Genomic DNA, 24,473 nt, shown 5'->3' on the forward strand with positions numbered 1-24,473 from the left:
ACACAAGATCCAATGTGAAGGTGAATCGCATAGGATATTGTTTGTAGTGTGTAGGTCAGTAGGTCGCTAGTCGATCGGCTTTCGATAAACCATATTGAAGTTGATTCCTTTATAAAGTTGATTGCTTTGTCGATTGAATCAAAATCGTTAGATGTATGATTAGCTTAACAGCTCCTTCCTTCCTTTTCTCAGGTTTTTTTCATAGATGTGCTACTTCTCTTGACATATGACATATGATTTAGAAACAGGAAGAAAGAGGAATATGTCAGCTGCCATCTGTAATCTGTGCTGAAAAATACCAGCTGCTATGCTAGATTGGTGACTCAACTGGCATTTAAAAAAAAATGAATAAAAAGGACAATATCCATATCTACCCCCCGTCTTCCCTGCACACAGCTGATAACCTTGCTGTGTGCTGGGATGACAGGATCAGTGCCCGATTGGCACTGCACCACTTCGTCCCCACTTACTGGCTGCCTCTTCCTCCTCTTTAACTTCCGCTAGGGCTTATTTTTGGGGGTAGGGCTTATATTTCAAGCATGCTCACAATTCCAGCTAGGGCTTATTTTCAGGGTAGGTCTTATTTTCAGGGAAAAAGGGTATATACTTACCGCTACAAGTTTACTTTATTGGTTCAAGGTTAAAGCACAATCATTTTAAAAATAATTTTATTTTGTTATTTTGAAAACAAAGTCATTTAAATTGTTAGATAAAAAAATCTTTTTTTTTTAAATGCAGATTGTTGAGAAAAATGCTGATCCAGAGGTCATGCTTTTGCCATATCTCAGAAGAAAACGTATCCTCCAGATTCAAGAAAAGGTTCAATGTACATGATGTCATTACCATGCTATGTGGATTTATGGTTTTGATTACATTCACATATGGTTTTGATTTCAAAACACATATCTTATAAATTATATAAATATATATATATATATATATATATATATATATATATATATACTACATACTCATAATTCATTTTGGCACATACAGGGAACATATTGTTCCAGACTTAAAGTGGGAAGCAAGACAATACTCAATAACCACAACGTAGCACATAAGTGATACATGGAAGCCAGATAACAATGCCACAAATAGGCAAACAACAGGAAACAAGGAGCAGCAGCAGCCTAAGGGGGAAAAGGAGAGAGGATGATCGCAGGAGAGGTGGGAGGGAATGGAGTGAGTTCAGGAGTTTGACAGTGGAGGGAAAGACTGTGTTTCTGTACCTTGAGGTCCTGGTGGTTATTGCCTGGATTTTCTCACCTGATGGAAGCTGGCTCAAGAAATATGACATGTATACACACAGTGGCTTATTAATAGGGGATGCAGAGGTTGTGGCTACACCTGATTCTCATATCAATGCAGCGCTAATATAAACAGGCACCCCCCACCCCTGCACCCCACAAAGGTTATATGGTCACATACAATATTTGACCACAAAATTGTGAATATTCCCCTTGTGCCCCACAGGGGTGATATGAGGCAATCTTAATTAGTAATAAATAAGTCCATAAGCTGACAAAACTGAAGAGTATTCAAAAAGTAGTATTCCAAAAACAGGTGCTCTTCTGATATCAAGCTGAATAGAACTTTATTTTATGCACCAAGACAATGTCCAGTTAGCGCTCCACGTAAGCCATCTAATTCCTCCACCAAAACACTCATGAGGTAGTTGACTGACCAATGTGGCTAGACTACCATTGCAGATGGGGTATTCATTAGGCTCCTTACACCTCAATCAGGTCTCCTCAGTATGCACTTTCACCACATGCAAATACACTGCCAACAGGTTTTCCCATAGTCTCCCAACACTTCTTTCTTCAAAGGATTTTACCTGAATATCAAGCATTGCGCAGTGCTGTTATTTAAAATCAGTTTTTTTTATGCACTTGCCATTTTCTGACGGACATACAGGCTTGCGGAGTATTTGGAAACGGGCTCCATTCCAGTTGGTCTTCCTGGCTGATAGACACAAAGTTAAGTTTGTTCCCTCTACAGCCACCTCTGCACCCTGTGCTCAGTCACTATCTCATGATTCTCTGTGCCAGGCTCCTTCCTACCGGTTTCACTACAAGCAGAGCAGGGACAAGGTCCTCCAGCACCCAAGGCTGAGACACCAAAGTGCGCCCCTCCATCCCTCCACCCCAGCCGTCACACACTGATTGCTATTAGACTAAGAGGCGCCACAGGGCCCACAACCTCCCCAACACCTTAATATCTAGTTATCTGGCTTGCAGTCACTGCTATGTATCCCCTTTTCTTATTTCTTTCTGCTTCCTACATGATTAGGAATGACAGCTGAATGAATTGTGCGCCCTGAGGCTGGAGCCTCTCCAGCCTATGCCGCGGCCCGGCCCTGACTACAAGCGACTCATCAGGGGTGCATTCGTCAGCAAATTGTAATTGCATTGAAAAAATTGTAAAAAGTAGGTAAAAATGTAAAACCCTACTACTGGAATATGTTCTTGCATGGTGAGAGCTTTGAGGGTATTTTATTAGTGAGGTTTGAAAATATCTCCTTGGAGAAAACTCAAGAGAAAAGTCAATAGGATATGAGTACAATAGGGAGCTCCTCTGAGGGACAGTGATTTACAGACAATAATGGACAGTAAGTTAAAGAGACACTGAAGCAAAAAAAATTATGATATGATTTGTATGTGTAGTACAGCTAAGAAATAACACATTAGGAGCAGAGACACAAATCTAATATTGTTTCCAGTACAGGAAGAATTAAGAAACTCCAGTTGTTATCTATGCAAAAGAGCCATTGAGCTCCACGACTTTCAAAGTCGCAGAGAGCTCTGTCTTCTGAAGCTGTTATCTCAACTGTCAGTCACTGTATTTTATTTTTCTCTGCAGAGAACAGGTCAATAGTTCACTGGCCTGCTCTGTAAAATCATTTAGAATGCTGAGTAGTGTGTAATCTGCAAATATTAGAGAATATTGTTATCAAAAATATTAGAGAATATTGTTATAAAAACACTATATAACTGAAAATAAAAATATGAGAATATTTTCTTAGCTACTGATATTCTAGTAAATCTGTACTACACAACCAATTCATTCTATCATAATTTTTTTTTTCGCTTCAGTGTCTCTTTAAGTTGTTAAATGTACTCCATAAAGAACTATAGAAAATGTCAGTGCTATATACAGATTGCTCCAGAGACTTTTAGTTTGCTATAGATATGTTTGTTATTTCCTTAACTATTCTTCTAACAGTTCTTTTAACTGGAACAAAATATGGCTGTGGAGGAGGTGGCTGCGGTGCCTGCACTGTGATGATATCTGTTATTCATCCAGTTTCTAAGAAGATTCTGTATCCTTACCAAAATCCATGATTCTTATAATAGTGTAATAGCACATTTACAGACACCAGTAAATACATCAACCCTTTGAGGTTCCTGACAGTTTTAGCAATTCAAATGTGTCCCTCTTGATACAGCAATAACTTTGTCATTACTTATACCATCTAAGTGATATTTTTTTAGGGCAATCTAGACTTTCTCTGGGTAATAATTCAAAACAATTATTTTATTTTCTAGGCAATTTACAGGAAATAATTAGGCATAAAGCAGAGAATAGACATTTGTTAACTTAAAGCGGACCCAAACCAAACTTTTTTTTAATTCAAAATATTTAGTTGCACCACTCTGACACATACAAAGATAAATAAACACTCCTTCAAGCCTATGAGCATTTCAGTGCATACTTTTCACCCTTCTCTTTTCATAACTAGGGTTTTACAATGGCAGCCATTAGCAATTCCTCCTTTACCAGACACCACCTACTCCACCAGTTTGCTGGATTCTGTCCCGGCAATATGAAAGAAAGGGAGGGGTTTCTCCAATACATGTAAAATATTTTATATTTGACATCATGCAGCTGAAAAAAGGCTGCTATTTATTATTATAATTTAGAAAATAGATTTTATTTCTGAAATCCTGTATTTTTAATTTGGGTCCACTTTAAGTTTCACATGACAGGTCGAACAGTTATAAAATACAAAAAATATATACTTTGGCTCTCCCTGGTTAAAATGATACCACATATGTTTTATTTTGTGACAGACCATTATCCAGGGCTGGATTTGTACTTTTCACCACTCAAGGCTTGCTGTCACCAACCGCCGGAAGCAGTAGATTTGGGCGCATGAGACAAGTGGACAAAAAGGGCGCCCCATTCACTTTCATTATAAATATCGTTTAATGGGCGCTGAACGGGGAAAATAAGGCGCCGGAGATTTTTAAGGATTTATAACGGCGCCCTGAGATTTTTAAGGATTTATAACTATGTTTGTGATGATTTAAGTTTACAAAATGAGCCCGTGACTAATAACGTTTATGAAGATAATAAATCACTATTTCTAAAACATTTCTAACACATTATTATCCACCCAAAAAAATTATTTACATTTTTTTTCTTTACATTCTTTATTTATTCATGTCTGTAAAACATTATTATCCATAGGGGGTTTTAGGTTTAGGCACCAACAGGGGGGTCTTAGGTTTAGGCACCTACAGGGGGGTCTTAGGTTTAGGCACTAACAGGGGGGTCTTAGGTTTAGGCACCAACAGGGGGGTCTTAGGGTTAGGCACCTACAGGGGGGTCTTAGGGTTAGGCACCTACAGGGGGGTCTTAGGTTTAGGCACTAACAGGGGGGTCTTAGGTTTAGGCACTAACAGGGGGGTCTTAGGGTTAGGCACCAACAGGGGGGTCTTAGGGTTAGGCACCAACAGGGGGGTCTTAGGGTTAGGCACCAACAGGGGGGTCTTAGGTTTAGGCACCAACAGGGGGTCTAGGGGTTAGGGATAGGTACAGGGAGGGTTTTTAATAAACGAAAATATAAGTTTCACTTTACAAACAGGGAAGATTAACGTTTTAAGAATTGCCGATCTCATACACATTATTTAGTGATTTATACATTTTTAAATCACTATTTATAAACGAAATTCTACACAATAATTTCTATAAACGATATTTCCATTTATCGTTTATACCACGCGCCCTTTTTTCCCGACGCCCTTTTCGTACGTACGCCCAACCGCCCCCAACAAACAACATCCTCACCAACTACCCCCACCAAATACAAACATTCTCCAGCAATTAAACCAATACCCACTGGGAGGCTATGGAAGTAACGTTGCATGATTACTTCGACTTCCACACCTCCCACAGGCGCAATAGAGGAAGCGGCATCTTTAACTATAAGTTACACTGCCTGTACAACAACATATCCCTCAAGTATGCAAGAGGAAGTTACAGGATATGCTGCGGACAGCGCCATCCCTCACACCCATGCAACACATATTGCACATGTCAGTAATCAGGGCATGTGCATCACGCTGTGTAGAAAGGAAAAAGTAGCCAGAGCTGAACTTGTAAGTTAAGCGTGGAGGACATAGAATGTTGAGCTACAATGCCACCGCGGTGCACACTATACAGAAACACCACCCCCTTCCCGACGAGAAGCTTTTCAGATTGGTACAGCCAGGCACTAGCTTGCAAGCTGCAGAAAGCACAGACAGCATGCTGTAAATCCTGCTGACCTGGCTGAGAGTCCTTGCTGGCTGCCTGTGTGGAACCCGACAATGAGATGGAGCCTGAGGGTGGAAGAGACCGGAGATATTGTCACAGAGAGCTGTAGTACTAGAGTGAGAGAACTGCTGGATGTTGGTGAGTGTTAAAACACCGAAATCTACTGCTTGCCAGACTTTCATAATGGTTCCATAGCTGCCACTGCCAGTTTGTGTGTGGAAGGGGTTGCAGGCTGGGATTATAGCAAAGTGGGGAAGTCAAATGGGGGGGGGGGGGGGAGGTTACAGGCTGGAGTCATAGTGAAGTGAAATAGTGTGGGGGAAACAATGGCGTAATATAATGAAGTGAAGTTGTGTATGTGTGGGGGGGGGGGGGGGGGGGAGTGATATGCATAAGAAAGATATGTATTTGGGTTTGGACTGCCATGAAAGGGCCTATAGGTTGTATTTCCCCCCAAGCCAAAAGGTCCCAGTCCTCCCCTGCATAATCCACTTGGCAGTCACTCCATCTCAGGCTCGGGATTCCTGCTAATATTAACTTTTTTCACCTTGAACCCGGGGCAGGAATACTGTAATGGGGTTGATATATACTGTACGTAACTGCATGTATTGCTGCTTTAGACAATATACATTTACACACAAGAAATATATGGATATTGGCTGGAGTTGTCATGAAAGAGCCTCTAGGTTTTACTTTCCCCCCAGCTAAATGGTCCCATTCCCCCATGGTAGCTGTGCAGCGTAACGGCCACATTTTAACACGGCTATGCCGCACTGCAATGCACCACCTATGCGAGGTTCTTAGTGCGGTGGGTGTGGTATATTGGCATGTGTTGACTGTATGCTTCAATGCATCAGAGTTACAGATGAAAGCTCACGCGTATTGGAGCAGCGGCTCCTTAATCATAGCTTACAAAAAACATACATTGCACAAGTTATATAGGTGAAAAAGACACACCCATGGGTGTCAACTCAGTTCTTAAAGAAACATACAATTAAAATGGTGTGAACCAATACAATACACCTTATAAATAAAAAACAACACGTATCATATGTAAAAACACATAAAAAACAGCACCGATCATCAAATGCTACCAATTATGTACAGAGAAGAGAGGGTAAGGAAAGGAGGGGAAGACAAGGAGGAAAAACTATATGCAGATAAATATAAGCACAGTTTCATGATGTAAAAAAAAATATATATATATATATATATATATATATGTGTGTATATATATATATATATACACACACACAAATATATATACATACACACACACACACACACACACACACACACATATATATATATATATATATATATATATATATATATATTATAAATGAGATCTAGATGGGGCCCTATCATGACCAATATGGGATGACTATTTTTTATTGTGTATTATATATTGTACTAAGATCTAATCTAGAGTTCAGTCCTAAAGGCGAACGGGTCCCCAATTTCCATATCCAATAGGCTTCTCTTTTTAACAAAATCCTGTATATATCCCCACCCCTCATTGAACTTATTACCCTTTCTATGTCCTGAAACCTATACCCAGACATATCTCCAGAATGAACGTGTAAAAAATGTTTGGAAACACTACAAACCTTGGTGAGATAAGAATTGTCTCTAATGCACCTACCCACTCCATTATAGTGTTCAGATATTCTTTGTCGCAAGGGGCGGGTAGTGCAACCTACATACTGAACTTTAGAAACCAAACACGAGATTAGATAAACAACATTGCACGTATGCAGTTAATATACTGTCTCATATCATGGGTGGTATGTTTGTAAAATGAAGTAATGCCCATCATGAAACTGTGCTTATATTTATCTGCATATTGTTTTTTCTCGTCCCCTTCTCTTTTTTCTCCTTGTTTTCCCTCCTTTCCAGCTGTAAACACAGACTGCGTCCAGGAATACACAGGATAACTAGCATTATTTTGAGAAAAAGTTATTTATCCAGTCCAGATATCAGTCATCAGTTTAATATGTTATATGCCTATACAAATAAGGTCATTGCTTTGATGAAATGGTCAACTACATACTTGAAATCTACAGACTATGCCAGAAAATACCCTTTGAAGTTTTTCATGGTCGTGTAACTCACCTCAGTCCCATCTGTGACCTCTGCATGACCGGGGGATTATTTGTAGATTCCAATAAATTTTAATTGGATAAGCTTTTACATTGAAATGGCTAATATAAAACCTGTAAGGTAAGATAAGGTAATATTATACAAATCCTGTGCTGCCAGGTGTGTATTTTCCAGGCTGTTTTGTATGCATACTGACACATTTCATTCAGTACAATTCTTAACTCTTTCAAGCCATTATTCTGCCAATGCCTGCTTGTTGCCGATATGTTCACTGCAAGGAGCAGCTGTAACAACTGTGGAGGGAATCGGGAGTACAACCACCAAGCTGCACCCAGTACAGGTAATGAAATAGTTCTGATCTGTACCATAGTATGTGCCAGCTTGGCTCTGTTCATTTTGTCTCCAAGATATTGGTGCTGAGTCCCTCAAGCCCCAGATGTCTACAATACTAAAGGTTGTAGCATAACACTCTCCATTGCCCTTACCCTACTACTTACTCCTAACCACCTCATGGCCCCTAATTCTAATTTCCCCTATATAGGCTTCAATTTACTAAGCTTTATCAAACACTTTATAAAACGTTTGATAATTTACCCCATGAGTAAAATCTAAGTTGTTATAGATTTATTGAACATTTTATCAATAAAACATTTGATAAATATATAACACCTTGGTGAATTCAAAATTAGATTTTACCCATGAGGTAAATTATCAAACATTTGATAAAGCTCTGTGAATTGAGGCAATAGCATTGTACTTAACCTTAAATGACAACTGAAGTGAGAAGAATACGGAGGCTGCCATATTTATTTCCAGCAATACCAGTTTCCTGGCGCCCTACTGATCTACCAGTATTTGACTGCAGTAGTGTATGAATAACACCAGTAACAAGCATGTAGCTAATCTTGTCAGATCTGACAATAATGTCAGAAACAACAGATCTGTATATGCTTGTTTAGGGGCTATGGCTAAAAGTATTAGAGGCAGAGGATCTGCAGGATAACCAGGCAACTGGTTATTGTTTAAAAGGAAAAAAATATGGCAGTCTCCATATTCCTCTCATTATAGTTGTCCTTTCAGAAACCACCCCTATGCTATGGATTGCTCACTAGCAAACCACTTCCCATACCTAAAGGTGGCCATGAACTGCAACATTTTTTAGATTTCTTTTCAATTTGATAATTACAATCAATTTGTCTGATTGTAACATTTGCAAAATCTGTCCAACATGTGTGTTCAATTTTTCCCCACGTATGAAAAAAAAAATGATTGCTTGGGTCTTATACATCAAGAAATTGATAATCTTATACCATTCAGTTTTCATAAAAATTGATGAGAAAAATCCACTACTCCCAATCTTAATAGTGAAGAAAAAAAGAGTTTACTCATAGTCTATACTTCTAGACAATTTAACCATGAGCTCCACACTCTTTTAAACTTTGCAGTGCAGTTCCTCTGCATATATGTGAGTACATATGTAGTGAAGAGTTCACCAATGCAACCCATTCCCCAGCAAAGGAGACGTGTCTGGATCTAATGTAGGATCAGTGTTTTCCAGACATAAAATCAGAGCACATTCCATAATATAATTGTTCTTCTAGATGGGAGAGTTTCTCCTACAATACCCAGTAAGGCTTTGTTCACATGTAAAATCGAAATCACTGATGGTAGATATTTTAGATTTGTTTTGCACAATTTTTTTTTCTCCTCCTGGCGCTTAGCTGCACGCAGAGCGATTTGTTTTTTCACTTCCTGACCCAAGTCAGGAAGTGAACTCTGACCTGAAAAAAAATAAATACAATGTATTTATTCTTCTACTCCAAAGAAGGACCGGCACCACACCAAGGAATTATAGCTCTTCAAGGTTTAATCAAACACATGTTAGCAACGACAGACTGCTGTTTCGACCCTCCTGGGTCTTTGTCAAGTTGCAGGAATCATATAACACCAAATAACATACAAACATACATATATAGTGAGTTAACACGCCCACAGAGGGGCCTGGTGACCAATCCTGAGAGCGCCTTAATGGAGGACCTGATGGGAGACTGACCACCCTACTACACACCAATAGCAACTCAGCATTTCAAAATGTCACTCACCAATCAGGGTAAAGCGGCGAGTTCCCCGCTGTCAAAGTGTCGGCGGTGCGCATCATAGCAAAGCCGCTACCTCAAACGGAGCAGGCAGTATGACTTCCTAGTCATGTGATCAAATCACATGACTTGAGTCAGATGGCAAAATACAGCCAATCATGTGCGCCCCCCTTTCACAGCATACACAGCCTCCGCATCAGAGCGGTGGGAGGTGCCCAAGCGGCCCAGGATACCGCCCATGTAACCATACCTACATAGACGCTCCACAATACATACAGGCCGCCGCACTCACCACACCACGCGGAGTTAAAGGGGAACCCTGCCAGTCTCTCCCACTGCGCTCTCCACATTGGTCTGAAAGAAATAAAATAATAAAATATCACTCATCAAACATTAAAGAGTAGAAAACCTAATAGAAAATGTACAATATACAATACAAGGCAGACTAGCAGAGGACTCATATTAATTAGACGCAGAAACTCAGGTCAAGCTCCCTATTCAGCCCTGCTCTCCCCCTTGCGTCCAACCTTCTGATCCATCCCGCCTCCCTACGAAGCAATTCTTTGAGCCTATTCCCCCCCCCGCCACTGTGGTGATACCCCATCAATGGCCATAACCCTTAACTGAGAAACATTATGTCCAAAGTTAATAAAATGATCAGATACTGCCTGTCCTGTAGTGCCATTCCTAATAGCTGACTTATGGGCTGAGATCCTAACCTTAAGGCACTGAGTAGTCATGCCAACATATATAAAACTGCATGGGCATTTAATCAAATATACCACGTGATTTGAATCACAAGTGTAATGGCCCCTAACATGATACTCAGTGCCCAGGGTAGGATGTTGGAATACATTACTCCTAATGACACTATTGCACATGTGACAGGACAGGCAGGGAAACATACCAGTTCTCGACGAACAGGATTGTACCGGGGGAGCCGATTTGACACGTAATTTATCTCGCAGCGTGGGCGCACGTCGAAAAGACATCATAGGGGGGCTCCTGAACTCAGGAACCCTTGGAAAACCATCCCGTAGAAGATGCCAATGTTTCCGCAATGAACGTGCCACAACGTCACTACAGACGTTATATGTGGACACGAAGGGAATACGTGGTATCCCCCTAGTGTTACGCTTGCGTCGTTGTTTTCGCCCCTGCGAGGCCTCCAACGGATACCCCCTGGAGCGAAATTTGTTTATCAATTCACTTTTGCGTGATACACATATGTCAGGCTCACTTACAATCCTGTCTATTCTAGACAGTTGACTACCCGGAATTCCATCCTTCACTCCTGCTGGATGAAAGCTATTATAGTGAAGGGTGGAGTTCCTGTCCGTCGGTTTGGTATATAAGTCAGTCCAAATCACTCCCTGCCTATTACACACCAGAACATCAAGAAATGGAATACACTCCAAACTCCAATTTGCTGTGAGTTTGATATGTGGGCATTGAAGATGTACTTCCCGAATAAATTCATCAAGGGCACAACGTGGCCCCCTCCACATGCAAAACACGTCATCAATGTACCGCCACCAACAAAGGGCATGTTTGCGATACAGTGGGTTCAAATACACGAATGTCTCCTCGTATAATCCCATAAATAAGTTTGCATAGGAGGGGGCCACGTTAGAACCCATGGCGGTCCCACGTAACTGTCTGTAGAACCGCCCTCCAAATTCAAAATAGTTCTCTTGCAACACAATTTCCAACAACCGTATCAGAAATCTACGCTGAGCATTACTGCAATCTGTCTGTGTCATAATGTACCAATCTACCGCCTCTACACCTCCATCATGTGGGATGGAGGTGTAGAGGCTCTCGACGTCTAATGTGACCAAAGCCACACCCTCATCAAGGGATGGCAGTGACTTTAACTTGGCTAGGAACATACTGGTGTCCCTAAGGTAGGAGTCCAGAGTCTGAACCATAGGCTGTAAGAGTCTATCGAGATACTTGGCCAGTGGAACAAATACCGATCCCACACCCGCCACAATAGGACGTCCAGGAGGATGAAGTAAAGTTTTATGAATTTTGGGAAGTATATATATATGTGGCGTGGTGGGATTAGCTTGCTGTAGATAATTAAATAATGGCTCATCAATTAAGCCACTGACCAAAGCATCTCGCAGAACAGCCAAGATACGTCTCTGTATCCTAGGTAAGGGATCATGTTGCAATGCCTCATATACACACACATCAGAAAGTTGTCTCTCGATTTCTCCATCATAATGACTCCTATCTAACACAACCACAGCTCCCCCTTTGTCTGCAGGACAAATGACAATATCAGCATTATTCTTTAAGGTTTGCAAAGCGGATTTCTCATTTTTAGATAAATTGTGTGAAGTATGGAATACTCCATCCCTGAAGTCCCGCTCAATCTTAGACATGTCCTCAGTTACTCTAGCAATAAAATTATCAATAATGACATGGCTAGATGGAGTAAATGAGCTCTTATTGCGTAAACCTGCATCCTTCAGTCGTAACACATCATGTTCTGCATTCACAGAGACACTAGGAAAAGCAGGTATACTGCTAAAATAATGTTTAAGCTTCAAGGCCCGAAAAAATCGAAACAGATCTTGATCAAGTTCAAAAAAATCAGGGAGGAAAGTTGGACTGAAGGAAAGACCAAAATTGAGCACATGCTCCTCAGTCTTGGTTAATGTATGGGAGGATATATTTACCACCAGGTTGTCATTGTTCATCTGCCCCTCCTGGGCCTGAGGTTCATCGGGTTCCTGGGCGGTTTGTTTTTGATTCCTCCGCCGGTACCGCCAGCCCCCCCTCCGCTTCCTCCTTCTTGGGGGTGAGCCGGGGAAACGTCCCTTGATGTAGATATATCCTCAGAGCCAGATGATCCAACACCCGAACCTGCACCACCAGGTTGACCTCTGCCAGGATTTCTTCTTTGACGTCTTTGCGGTCTATTCTGTATAGGGGTAACCTGTTTCTGCCATGGATATACATATCCGGACACATAGTCCGTTTTATCTCTATTAAATTTCAGACGTTTAGCCTCCTCCTGGGTTTTAAGATAATCAGCCAACTTTTTCTCCAACATCTCCATAAATTTGATGTAATCATCTTGTGGCATCAAATCTTTAATCTGTTTCAGGACTGGCTCCATCTTGTCATCAAGAATTGGCAGCTCTTGTTGTATCCTTACAATAGTATGTAGCATCGAGTCATAAGAGGCTTTGTTCCAGATTTTTACCCATACATCGCAGAAATCTGTATCTTTAGGGAAAAGCAGGGGAGCTACATGTGCACGAACTGCACGAGGTATTCTTCGTGCCCTGCAATATTCAGCCAAAGTTTTGGCATGTACCTCCAGATTGATCTTAGATCTCCTCAGGGACTCATACTCCACCTGAAGTGGTTTCACATCTGGTTTCAGGAGAAAAGGAGTGCCAGATTCAATGGACGCCAGGATTGATGCAGCCTGAGTCCCTGAATAAAAGAAAGTGTCCTCTGCTGCCGTCTCAGTATCAGCCATGGTGCTCACTGTAGTGGGTACAATGTAATATATTCCAAACGGTCAGGAGCACCACTGCAGGCTCAAAATGAAAATGTAGGTGTGCCAAAATCCTCACCCCGGTACCCAAGGGGTCACAACATCCACTCCAAAGAAGGACCGGCACCACACCAAGGAATTATAGCTCTTCAAGGTTTAATCAAACACATGTTAGCAACGACAGACTGCTGTTTCGACCCTCCTGGGTCTTTGTCAAGTTGCAGGAATCATATAACACCAAATAACATACAAACATACATATATAGTGAGTTAACACGCCCACAGAGGGGCCTGGTGACCAATCCTGAGAGCGCCTTAATGGAGGACCTGATGGGAGACTGACCACCCTACTACACACCAATAGCAACTCAGCATTTCAAAATGTCACTCACCAATCAGGGTAAAGCGGCGAGTTCCCCGCTGTCAAAGTGTCGGCGGTGCGCATCATAGCAAAGCCGCTACCTCAAACGGAGCAGGCAGTATGACTTCCTAGTCATGTGATCAAATCACATGACTTGAGTCAGATGGCAAAATACAGCCAATCATGTGCGCCCCCCTTTCACAGCATACACAGCCTCCGCATCAGAGCGGTGGGAGGTGCCCAAGCGGCCCAGGATACCGCCCATGTAACCATACCTACATAGACGCTCCACAATACATACAGGCCGCCGCACTCACCACACCACGCGGAGTTAAAGGGGAACCCTGCCAGTCTCTCCCACTGCGCTCTCCACATTGGTCTGAAAGAAATAAAATAATAAAATATCACTCATCAAACATTAAAGAGTAGAAAACCTAATAGAAAATGTACAATATACAATACAAGGCAGACTAGCAGAGGACTCATATTAATTAGACGCAGAAACTCAGGTCAAGCTCCCTATTCAGCCCTGCTCTCCCCCTTGCGTCCAACCTTCTGATCCATCCCGCCTCCCTACGAAGCAATTCTTTGAGCCTATTCCCCCCCCGCCACTGTGATCACATGACTAGGAAGTCATACTGCCTGCTCCGTTTGAGGTAGCGGCTTTGCTATGATGCGCACCGCCGACACTTTGACAGCGGGGAACTCGCCGCTTTACCCTGATTGGTGAGTGACATTTTGAAATGCTGAGTTGCTATTGGTGTGTAGTAGGGTGGTCAGTCTCCCATCAGGTCCTCCATTAAGGCGCTCTCAGGATTGGTCACCAGGCCCCTCTGTGGGCGTGTTAACTCACTATATATGTATGTTTGTATGTTATTTGGTGTTATATGATTCCTGCAACTTGACAAAGACCCAGGAGGGTCGAAACAGCAGTCTGTCGTTGCTAACATGTGTTTGATTAAACCTTGAAGAGCTATAATTCCTTGGTGTGGTGCCGGTCCTTCTTTGGAGTGGATGTTGTGACCCCTTGGGTACCGGGGTGAGGATTTTGGCACACCTACATTTTCATTTTGAGCCTGCAGTGGTGCTCCTGACCGTTTGGAATATAATGTATTTATTCTTAAAAGCGCTGGGGAAATTGCCATACAAAGTGCTTTTTCAAGCGCTTTTTCAAGCGCTTTGCGATTTGCCTATACCTTCCATTGAGCAAAAAATGCTCAAAATGGTACAGGCAGTGCTTTACTGAGTGGATCGGAAACAAACCGCTCAGATGTGAACACTCTCATAGGGAATCTTTGCACAGGCTTTTTAGGGCGATTTTTAAAATCGCCAGTGCTTGAAAAAAAGGGCAAAAATGCCCTAGGCGAGAATGAGCCCTAACCCCATTTTCAGGTCAAGGACTATCTTTTTATTAAATACCTTTCCCAAAATGTTATCAACCTGTACCCAATAAGCTTGAATGTGCAGACAGGACCACATTATGTGGATAAAGTCACGCAATGCCAATCATTTGTCCTCTCTACTGGGGTACATTCTTGCAAGCGTAGCAGGAGTATAATATAATCTGAAGATATGCTCAAGTTGAATTAGCCAACACTTTGGTAAGAACCGTGGCATCCATGTTGAGCAGAGAGATCGGGCAGTAGGGGGAGCATAGCATCAGATCCCTCCCCTTCTTGGGAATGACAACAATTAGCGCCACCTGCATAGACTTAGGCAAAGGTCTTGCTTTTTAACCACTTTCCCCACCACTACAGTATATCTAAGTCAGCTGTGGCGCCCTCCAAGCCACAGCGACGTAGATATACTGACCTGGCTGCAGCCCTGCTGTGCACGGTCGGGTGCTCTTTAGAGTGCACCCTCCGGCACTATCAGCTGTAATACTAATTGGTGGAAGGGAACATGTTCCCTTTTGGCCAATTAGTATACCCTCCTCCCATGAATTATCGCTGCAGTAGTGAACTGCAGCGATCCTTCATCTGTCCCCCTCGACGCACATATAGTTAATAAAAAGGCACAAGCAAGCAGCCACACTCACCTACCTCGGTCCTGCGACTATCCTGAAGCCTGATCCTCCGATCACCGCTCTGCAGTCAGCCGCATATTGCCGGAAACCCGGGTCCTGGCTTGATGACTTTTTATTAACTATCTCTGCACGGAGTGGGCTGCCTGATGGGGGGGGGGGAGCAACTGGCTATAGATTCTCAAAGGGGGGTATACATGTTTACTAGGGGACATCTGAGGAACCAAGGGGAGGGGGGGGTTTACAAATTTTGCACATCTGGGCACCTGGGGGGGGGGGCATACCTTAATACTGGGGGCACGTTTGGCTATAATGGGGGGCAGCGCTAATCCTGGGGGTGCATCTGGACATAATGGGGGTAATCCTGATCTGGGGACACATCTGGCTATAAAGAGGGGCACTATTCCTCGGGGTGCATCTGTCAATCTATTCTGGGGGTGGCAAACACGGGACACATCTGGCTATGCTGGGGGGGCTGATATTGGGGACACATCTGGCTATACTGGGGTGTGGGGTGATACTGGGGACACATCTTGATATCTATACTGGGGCAACTTTAACTGGTGGCACAGTTTTTATGTCAATCGCACTTTTTATTTTTAAACAGAAATTGGTCAAAATTGAGAAATAGTGAATTTTTTTTATCCCCCCCCCCCCTTTTTCCCATTAACATGCATAGAGAGGAACATTTTACTTGGGACCAAATACCCCCCAATGAAAGCTTAGTTTGTCTTGAAAAAAAAGATATATAGATCATTTATGTGGCACGAGTACCGATTAAGTTATTAGTGATTAAACAGGGACACCGCTAAAGCGTCAAAACTGCTCTGGTCAATAAGGGGAAAACAAGGTCTGGATGCGAAGTGGTTAAGCTTCCTTATGTGTGGCCACCTTTACCCTAACTTTAACTCTCCACCACCAAAGCCTAACTGTCCATCTTAATGTTTAATGCTAATTTACCATATGCCTATTAATAACCATCCATTATGCCTAAGCATGACTGACTTCTCAGTTGATACACAACATCCTCGGTCATTGACATATTTGAAATACCACTGATGCTTCCCATTGGTCCAAGCCACTTCAAATAATTTATAGTAGAGAATTAAAATAAACCTGGTAAGTTCCTGAAGTGTCATCACAGGTCTTGTGCTTGCCCACACTCATACTTGTGGCCCTTTCTACTTAATAATTGTGCAGCTATGATTTTCGTCCAGTTGGAGGAATTTATATTACACAAGTGTATCTGTGACTATCTTCACGTAAGCATCATCATTCCAATGGGTGTTCTGGCCTTGGTGCTACATTGATTTCCATGGAGTAGATGAAAACTCCCAATGCCAAAATGAATAACGCCTAATTTTAAAGTACGGAATCCATCAGATCTCATTTTTTATATTCCTTTACTTTCTAACCTACTCATGGAAAACAAAATGATAGCCATAGCTGACAGACTGTAGTGTGACATTTCTTTACTTACACTTTTTCAAACTGCCCTATTATTGTTGAAATGCATCTGAAACACTCAGATACAATGCTGAATCAAACAATGCTTTGCTATCAGGTTATTGAAGCAAAATTCATTTAGTTTTCTTAATGTGCTAAAAGGATAAAGATTATATAATCAACATCCTGATTTTATCTGTTTTTCCCCCACTGTTAAGAGCATGTCAGGTTTTTGCTGGCGGGAGTATATAAGTAATAAAAGTAAGTGCCAACATGTGTAACTTGCCTGGGCAAGAAGAAAGGTAAACCCTTTTTGCCAACTACAATAAATACAATTTACATCATGGGTAGACATTGCATTGTGAAATACACAAAGCAGTCTTTCTAGGTTAGGAATTAGCTGACCCTATTAAGATCCAGACAACTAGCAATTTCCTTAAACTCAATAGAAAATGTTTATATGTGTTAGACCCCACCTGCAAATGATACATTCACATTGGCTAACTAGCACTAGTGATGCGTTAACTTGCCCCTGTGCCACTTGCCAGGTGGTTAAACGTTTCTTTGAAAGCATTTGCAAAGTAATCATTTGCAGAAAACCCCACTGACCTCTATGGGAGTCAAAATGTGGTTTCATTGTTTTTGCCATTCTTAATGAAGATAGGATAACTACTTTTTTATAGAGGTGTAGAGCAGGCACTGCCATGAAGTACCGTTAGTGTTGGGCGAACACCTGGATGTTCGGGTTCGGGCCGAACAGGCCGAACATGGGCCAGATGTTCGGCATGTTCAGCCCGAACCCCGAACTCAATGCAAGTCAATAGGGACCCGAACATGCCGCAATACGGCCCCCCTATGGGGTCGCAGGCATAAGGGGGGAGCATGCCCCGATCGCGGGGGGGGTTGGAAATACCCCCCACCCCCTCCGCTTGTGCTCCCCCCTCTGCCCGCTTCCCCATAAAAAAGTTTGCGTAAAGTTAAATAGTACCGGTGGTGGCTGCTGCAGTGGCTGGCTGGCCTGGCAGTGGTGTAAGTGAGGAGGAGGAGTCCGAGTAGGACGCGTTGAGGCCGGGCAGCGGGCGGTTCAGCGGTAGTACCCTTGTGGTACTTCCGCCCTTTCTCTGACCTCACGTCCTCTATGTGATGAAGCAAACCCAGACTGTGTAAGTGTAATTCTCAGGACCGGGCTGAGGCAGAGGTGAGAGAGGACCCAGCCTCAGGGTGCAGTGTAGGAGGGGGCGCACAACTCACTCAGCTATCATTCCCCTATTGTGTTTGAAGAAGAGAGAAATAAGAAAAGGTGATACATGGCAGTGACTGCAAGCCAGATAACTAGAGATTAAGGTACTGGGGAGTTTGGGGTTCTTGGGGTGCATCCAGTGGCAGACATACGGCCATGCAGGCCGTGCCGCCGCACGAGGGCCCCTGAAGTTCCGTTTTCTTCAGGGGCCCATTAAGTATTTTTTTTTTTATATATATATTTTTATAATTTTTTTCCCCCGGGGGGCCCCGACTCCTATCCTCCCTCCCTCCCTCACCCCGGGGGGCCCCCCTCCCGGTATGCGCGGCGGGAGAGCGGCAAATCCGGGTCTCCAGGCATGCGCTAGAGGGCTCAGCCGGCAGCCGCTTGGTCTCCAATATGTCGACAGAGTTGGAGACATATTGGAGACCAAGCGGCTGAGCCTCTAGCGTCTGCCTGGAGAGCCCTGAAGACTTCCTGTATTTGCCGCTCGCTCTCCCGCCGCGCATATCGGGAGGGGGGCCCTCCGAGGTGAGGAAGGGAGGGAGGGAGGATAGGAGTCGGGCCCCCCACCCGGATACTCAAAGGGCTACCTGCCTACCCACCCGGCTACCTAACCACCTACCCACCCGGCTACCTACCCACCCACCAGGCTTCTTACCTACCTACCCACCCGAATACCTACCCACCCACATGGCTTCCTACCTACCTACCCACCCGGCTACCTAACCACCTACCCACCCGGCTACCTACCCACCCACCAGGCTTCCTACCTACCTACCCACCCGACTACCTAACCACCCACCTGGCTTCCTACCTACCCACCCACCCGGCTACCTACCCACCCACCCGGCTACCTACCCACCCACCAGGCTACCTACCCACCCAGCTACCTTCCTACCTACCCACCCGGCTACCTAACCACCTACCCACCCGGCTACCTACCCACCCACCAGGCTTCCTACCTACCCACCCGGCTACCTACCCACCCACCAGGCTTCCTACCTACCCACCCGGCTACCTACCCACCCACCAGGCTTCCTACCTACCTACCTACCCACCCGGCTACCTAACCACCCACCAGGCTTCCTACCTACCTACCTACCCACCCGGCTACCTAACCACCTACCCACCCGGCTACCTACCCACCCTTCCTACCTAACCACCCACCTGACTACCTAACCACCCACCCGGCTACCTACCCACCCACCAGGTTACCTACCCACCCGGCTACCTAACCACCTACCCACCCGGCTACCTACCCACCCACCAGGCTACCTACCCACCCGGCTACCTACCTACCCACCCGGCTACCTAACCACCTACCCACCCGGCTACCTACCCACCCACCAGGCTTCCTACCTACCCACCCGGCTACCTACCCACCCACCAGGCTTCCTACCTACCTACCCACCCGGCTACCTACCTAACCACCCACCTGGCTACCTACCTACCCACCCGGCTACCTACCTAACCACCCACCCGGCTACCTACCCACCCACCAGGCTTCCTACCTACCCACCCGGCTACCTACCCACCCACCAGGCTTCCTACCTACCTACCCACCCGGCTACCTACCTAACCACCCACCCTGCTACCTACCTACCCACCCCGCTACCTACCTAACCACCCACCCGGCTACCTACCGGGCTAGTTACCAACCCACCCACCAGGCTACCTACCCACCCACCCGGCTACCCACCCACCAGGCTACCTACCTACCCACCCACCAGGCTACCTACCTACCGGGCTAGTTACCAACCCACCCACCAGGCTACCTACCCACCAGGCTACCTACCCACTCACCCACCCACCAGGCTACCTATCCACCCAACCACCCATGGGAGCTGCGCGCCGGATGGAGGCTGGGACAGGAGGTCTGCTGCTGCAGGTGAGTAAATGTTTTTGTTTTTTTATTTATATTAGCAGGTGTATGTTCTGGGCAGGTCTGCCACATGATTGCATGTATTTTCTGCGCAAATCTGCCGACATGATTGCATGTATTTTCTGGGCATATCTGCCGACATGATTGCACGTATTTTCTGGGCATATCTGCCGACTTGATTGCACGTATTTTCTGGGCATATCTGCCGAAATGATTGCACGTATTTTCTGGGCATATCTGCCGACATGATTGCACGTATTTTCTGGGCATATCTGCCGACATGATTGCACGTATTTTCTGGGCATATCTGCCGACATTATTGCACGTATTTTCTGGGCATATCTGCCAACATGATGTGTATTTTCTTGAGAAAACCTGCACAATTATGTGAATTTTCTGGGGAAAGGGTCACCAAAACTTGGGCCCACTGTCTTTGCGTTGCACTTTTCAAGGGAACCTGAGGTGAGAATAATCTTGAGGCTGCCATATTTCTCTCCTTTTAAGCAATACCAGTTGCCTGGCTGCCGTGCTGGTCCTCTGCCTCTTATTCTTTCAACCATAGACCCTGAACAAGCATGCAGCAGGTCAGGGGTTTCTGACAATATTGTCAGAACTGACAAGATTAGCTGCATGCTTGTTGCTGGTGTAATTCAGTTTATTACTGCAGCCAAATAGATCAGCAGGGCCGCCAGGCAACTAGTATTGTTTAAAAGGAAATAAACCCTCACCCCGGGTTCGCTTTAAGTTAGTTAGCTCCGCCCTCATCCGGTCATTGCCACGCCCATTTTTTTGCCGTGGCACGTAGCGCCGCAGGTTCTATCCACACCTATTTTTTGCCGTAGCCATGCCCATGTTTTGCCGCAGGTCATAGGGGGCCCACAATTACAATTTTGCACAGGGGCCCACTGCTGGCCGTGTCCGCCACTGGGTGCATCTTAGTTTAATAGCAATCAGGGTGCGATGGCTGGAGTGGGAGGGATGGAGGGGCGCACTTTATGTCTTAGCTTTTGGTGCCTGAGGACCTTGCCCGGGGTCTGATAATTCTTACACCACGATTATTCACTCCAATCTCAACTTGCTGCGCTATATTGGGCTCTTGGTGTCCCTCTGTCTTTCTTTTTTTCTCTAGAAGGTGCATTGTACCCTCATAAAGTCAGGTGTAGGACTTAAATTATTTTTTTATACTGACTTCTAGCTAAACATAATATTACATTTTTGAATTTTGCCACTTGAAGATAAACGCCCTTAAATTAAAAAGCATAAGACTAAAGTAAAGTTCCTGTGGATCCTCCATACATCTTGGTCCAGTGCAACACAAGCTTTTCTGAGAGTGAACACATTTTTGTTCTTTAACCTTTCAGCATACATTATTGCATTAGTCTTTGTATACACGGTATAATGAACAAAAAAACGGTTAATATTTACTTACAGTAGAATGTGCTGTGTCACTGCAGCTTATCTGTAAGACAAACAGTGCAACTCACAAGAATATCCAGGCACTGATTTTATTATGAATATACTGTAGTAGGATAGGTAAATGGCTTAAAATGGACATGAATGAAAAAAATGACATACCAATCACATAAAACATGTGATAAATAGTAGTACTCTAATGAAAAAAGGGATAAAAGTATAATTTTACTTTTCAGATGTTGTCATTTTTAAGTCTGCTGTCTGGTGGAGTGCCAGCCAGCTCCTCCTTCCAGCCCCTCCCTTCTGCATATGCTTAGTAGCTGTGGGAGTGTTTATCTAGACAAGCGTTTGACTTCCTGGGACACTGTGTGACCCTGAGTACTCCTATCTTTTATAGGGAAAAAAAAATCCAGGTGGTGGGCTGTATGGGGGTATGTGAGAACCCCTCTCTGCTGTCCAGGGCTCTGCTGCATGAGTTCTGTGTGTTACCCCCGGGGACTCCCCTCCTGACTTTCCTTCAGGAGAGTCCTGCAGAGAGAGGATGGCTTATCAGCTCCCAGCATGACCAGCACTGCACCTGGTACCTTACCTCGGCAGCATGTCACAGAGGGAGGAGCTAAATACATAAAGGAAAATATGCCTTATTATTAAAAAAGTAAAAAAAGAACTTGAATACACCCATAAATATAATTACCGATAGGGGAGCAATGGGAGTAAATGCTAAAAGTATTTCCAATTTAAATTGCAGCTACAAATGCTGTTGTGATAAAGGAAGCAGTGCACGAGGTGTCAGGAAGCGGCCCCATGGCAAGCCTGCAGAGACAGTTCAACCAAAATCGAGCGGGACCAGCCTTACTCAAGCTAGAACAAGGCTGTCGCCCTCAACCACACTCTGCATGACTCAGCCACCACTAGCAGTGGGTGGGCTAAAGCGGCGGGAGAGCGCCATGATTGGCAGTAGCGTGTGGCACAGTAATTGAAACTTACACCCAGTAAAGAGATAACCCAAACAGGGCATAGATTTCTCTTAGCCCAGTCCAGAAGTGGTTTTGTGTTCTATTTTTCTAAAATATATTTTAATGGTGTATGGGTACTTAGGAACTTTTTGTGGTAAATAGATAAGGACTTATAAATCAGCCATTTTACACATTTACCTGAGTGGGGTGGCTACATGATCACTAGTTTATTAAGTGCATGACCAGATAGGAGCATAAGTCTCCTCTGTGTATTATTCCCACCTCATCCTGGGCACCAGAAATTGGGCTGGTTCTTCATTTTGTGGGATGTCCCACCTAGCACCCACCATCTTCTCCACACATGATATGTCAAATGTATCCACACCATCACTATGTGCAATGTTGCTTGCACAATGCATGGCTCAGAAGTTTGACAGAACATCAATAAATTATGAAGCAGTGCCGGATTCTTTGCTTTTGTACTTACAATTAAAAATATGAGACTCACTTCTATGTTCTATTTACCTTTAGTAAAACGCATACAATTAATCATCTCTTAAGTTTATTTTCACTTCAGGTTTGCTTTAACTGTGTCCATTTTAGTAGTTTTTGTGCTTGCTGGGTGCTCAACACATATTATTAAGTTTTAAGCTCCGTCTACACGGAGCAATGTTCAGGCAATGTTGCTTATCAATCGAGCCGCTGATGCGGCTCGATTGATAAGATCCGTCAGGTCGGATTTCGCCACAGCCGATTCCCTGCTCGCTCCCCACAAGGGGACAATGGCAGGGAATCGAGCGGAAGATAAGCGGAGCAGCGTGGGGACGAGCGGGGGAGCGAATCCGACGCATGTGCGGGCGAGCGGGGACGTGCGGGGATGCGGAAGAGGCGATCCGGCGGCTAATCGAGCCGCCGGATCGCCTCGTGTAGACGGGGCTTTAGGGAGCAGAGACATAAGTCTAATATGGTTTCCAGTACAGGAAGAGTTAAGACACTCTTGTTATCTATGCAAAACAAGCCAGTTGTTATCTATGCAAAACAAGCCATTCAGTTCCAGGACTTTCAAAGTGGCAGAGAGCTCTGTTATCTGAAGTTTATTATCTCTCAGCTGTCAGGCTTTTTCTGCAGAGAACAGTTCAGGACAGGTCAAAAGTTCACTGCCTGTTCTATAAAAATCATTTAGAATGCTTAGTAGTTTGGAAACTGCAAATATTAGAGAATGATGCAATGTTATAAAAAAACACTATATAACTGAAAATAAAAAATATGAGGATATTTTCTTTGCTTCTAATATTGTAGTAATTATCCGTACTACACAACCAATTCATTATATTATAATTTTTTTTTGCTTCAGTGTCTCTTTAATTCTGCAGCTACTTATTAATAATAATAATAATTAATGCGTATAATTTCCACTACAGGAAAGAATAGCAAAAGCTCATGGATCCCAGTGTGGGTTCTGTACTCCTGGCATGGTAATGTCCATGTACAGCCTAGTGAGGAACCACCCAGATCCCACCATGGAACAGATACACGAAGCGCTGGGAGGTATGATCATCAATGTTTTAAAATGGACATGAACTCAGGACTCCTCTCTGCTCTAAAAGATACACAACAGCATAATAACCTTTACACATAAAACGTTTCTTTGTTACAACTGATACAAATCCTAAAAAATCTGCACAGTTTTTACTTCCTGATTCATAGAAGCAGACATATTGTTTACAGCCTGTGCTTTCAAATGGGCGTATCTGCTTATTTGCCATAGGCAGTCATGTAACACAGGGGAAGGATCAAATTAGATTAGACACAAATAAGGGGGAATTGCACAGGCTAAACTCTTTAAATTCATACAGGGGCATTTCTGTTACATTTTCCTTGTATCC

General features: G+C 43.9%; 1 protein-coding gene across 1 annotated transcript in view; it reads left to right on the plus strand.

Moving 5' to 3' along the window:
* LOC137524807 (aldehyde oxidase-like) overlaps positions 1-24,473 on the plus strand; it is a 195,569-nt gene that overhangs the window by 12,457 nt on the left and 158,639 nt on the right. Inside the window, exons 2-5 of the mRNA XM_068245129.1 lie at positions 739-796; positions 3,229-3,325; positions 7,879-7,987; positions 24,009-24,135. Coding sequence (XP_068101230.1) covers positions 739-796; positions 3,229-3,325; positions 7,879-7,987; positions 24,009-24,135 — 391 coding nt within the window. The remainder of the gene's footprint in view (positions 1-738; positions 797-3,228; positions 3,326-7,878; positions 7,988-24,008; positions 24,136-24,473) is intronic.

Source organism: Hyperolius riggenbachi, chromosome 7 (assembly GCF_040937935.1).
Source record: "Hyperolius riggenbachi isolate aHypRig1 chromosome 7, aHypRig1.pri, whole genome shotgun sequence".
Taxonomy (NCBI): Eukaryota; Metazoa; Chordata; class Amphibia; order Anura; family Hyperoliidae; genus Hyperolius; species Hyperolius riggenbachi.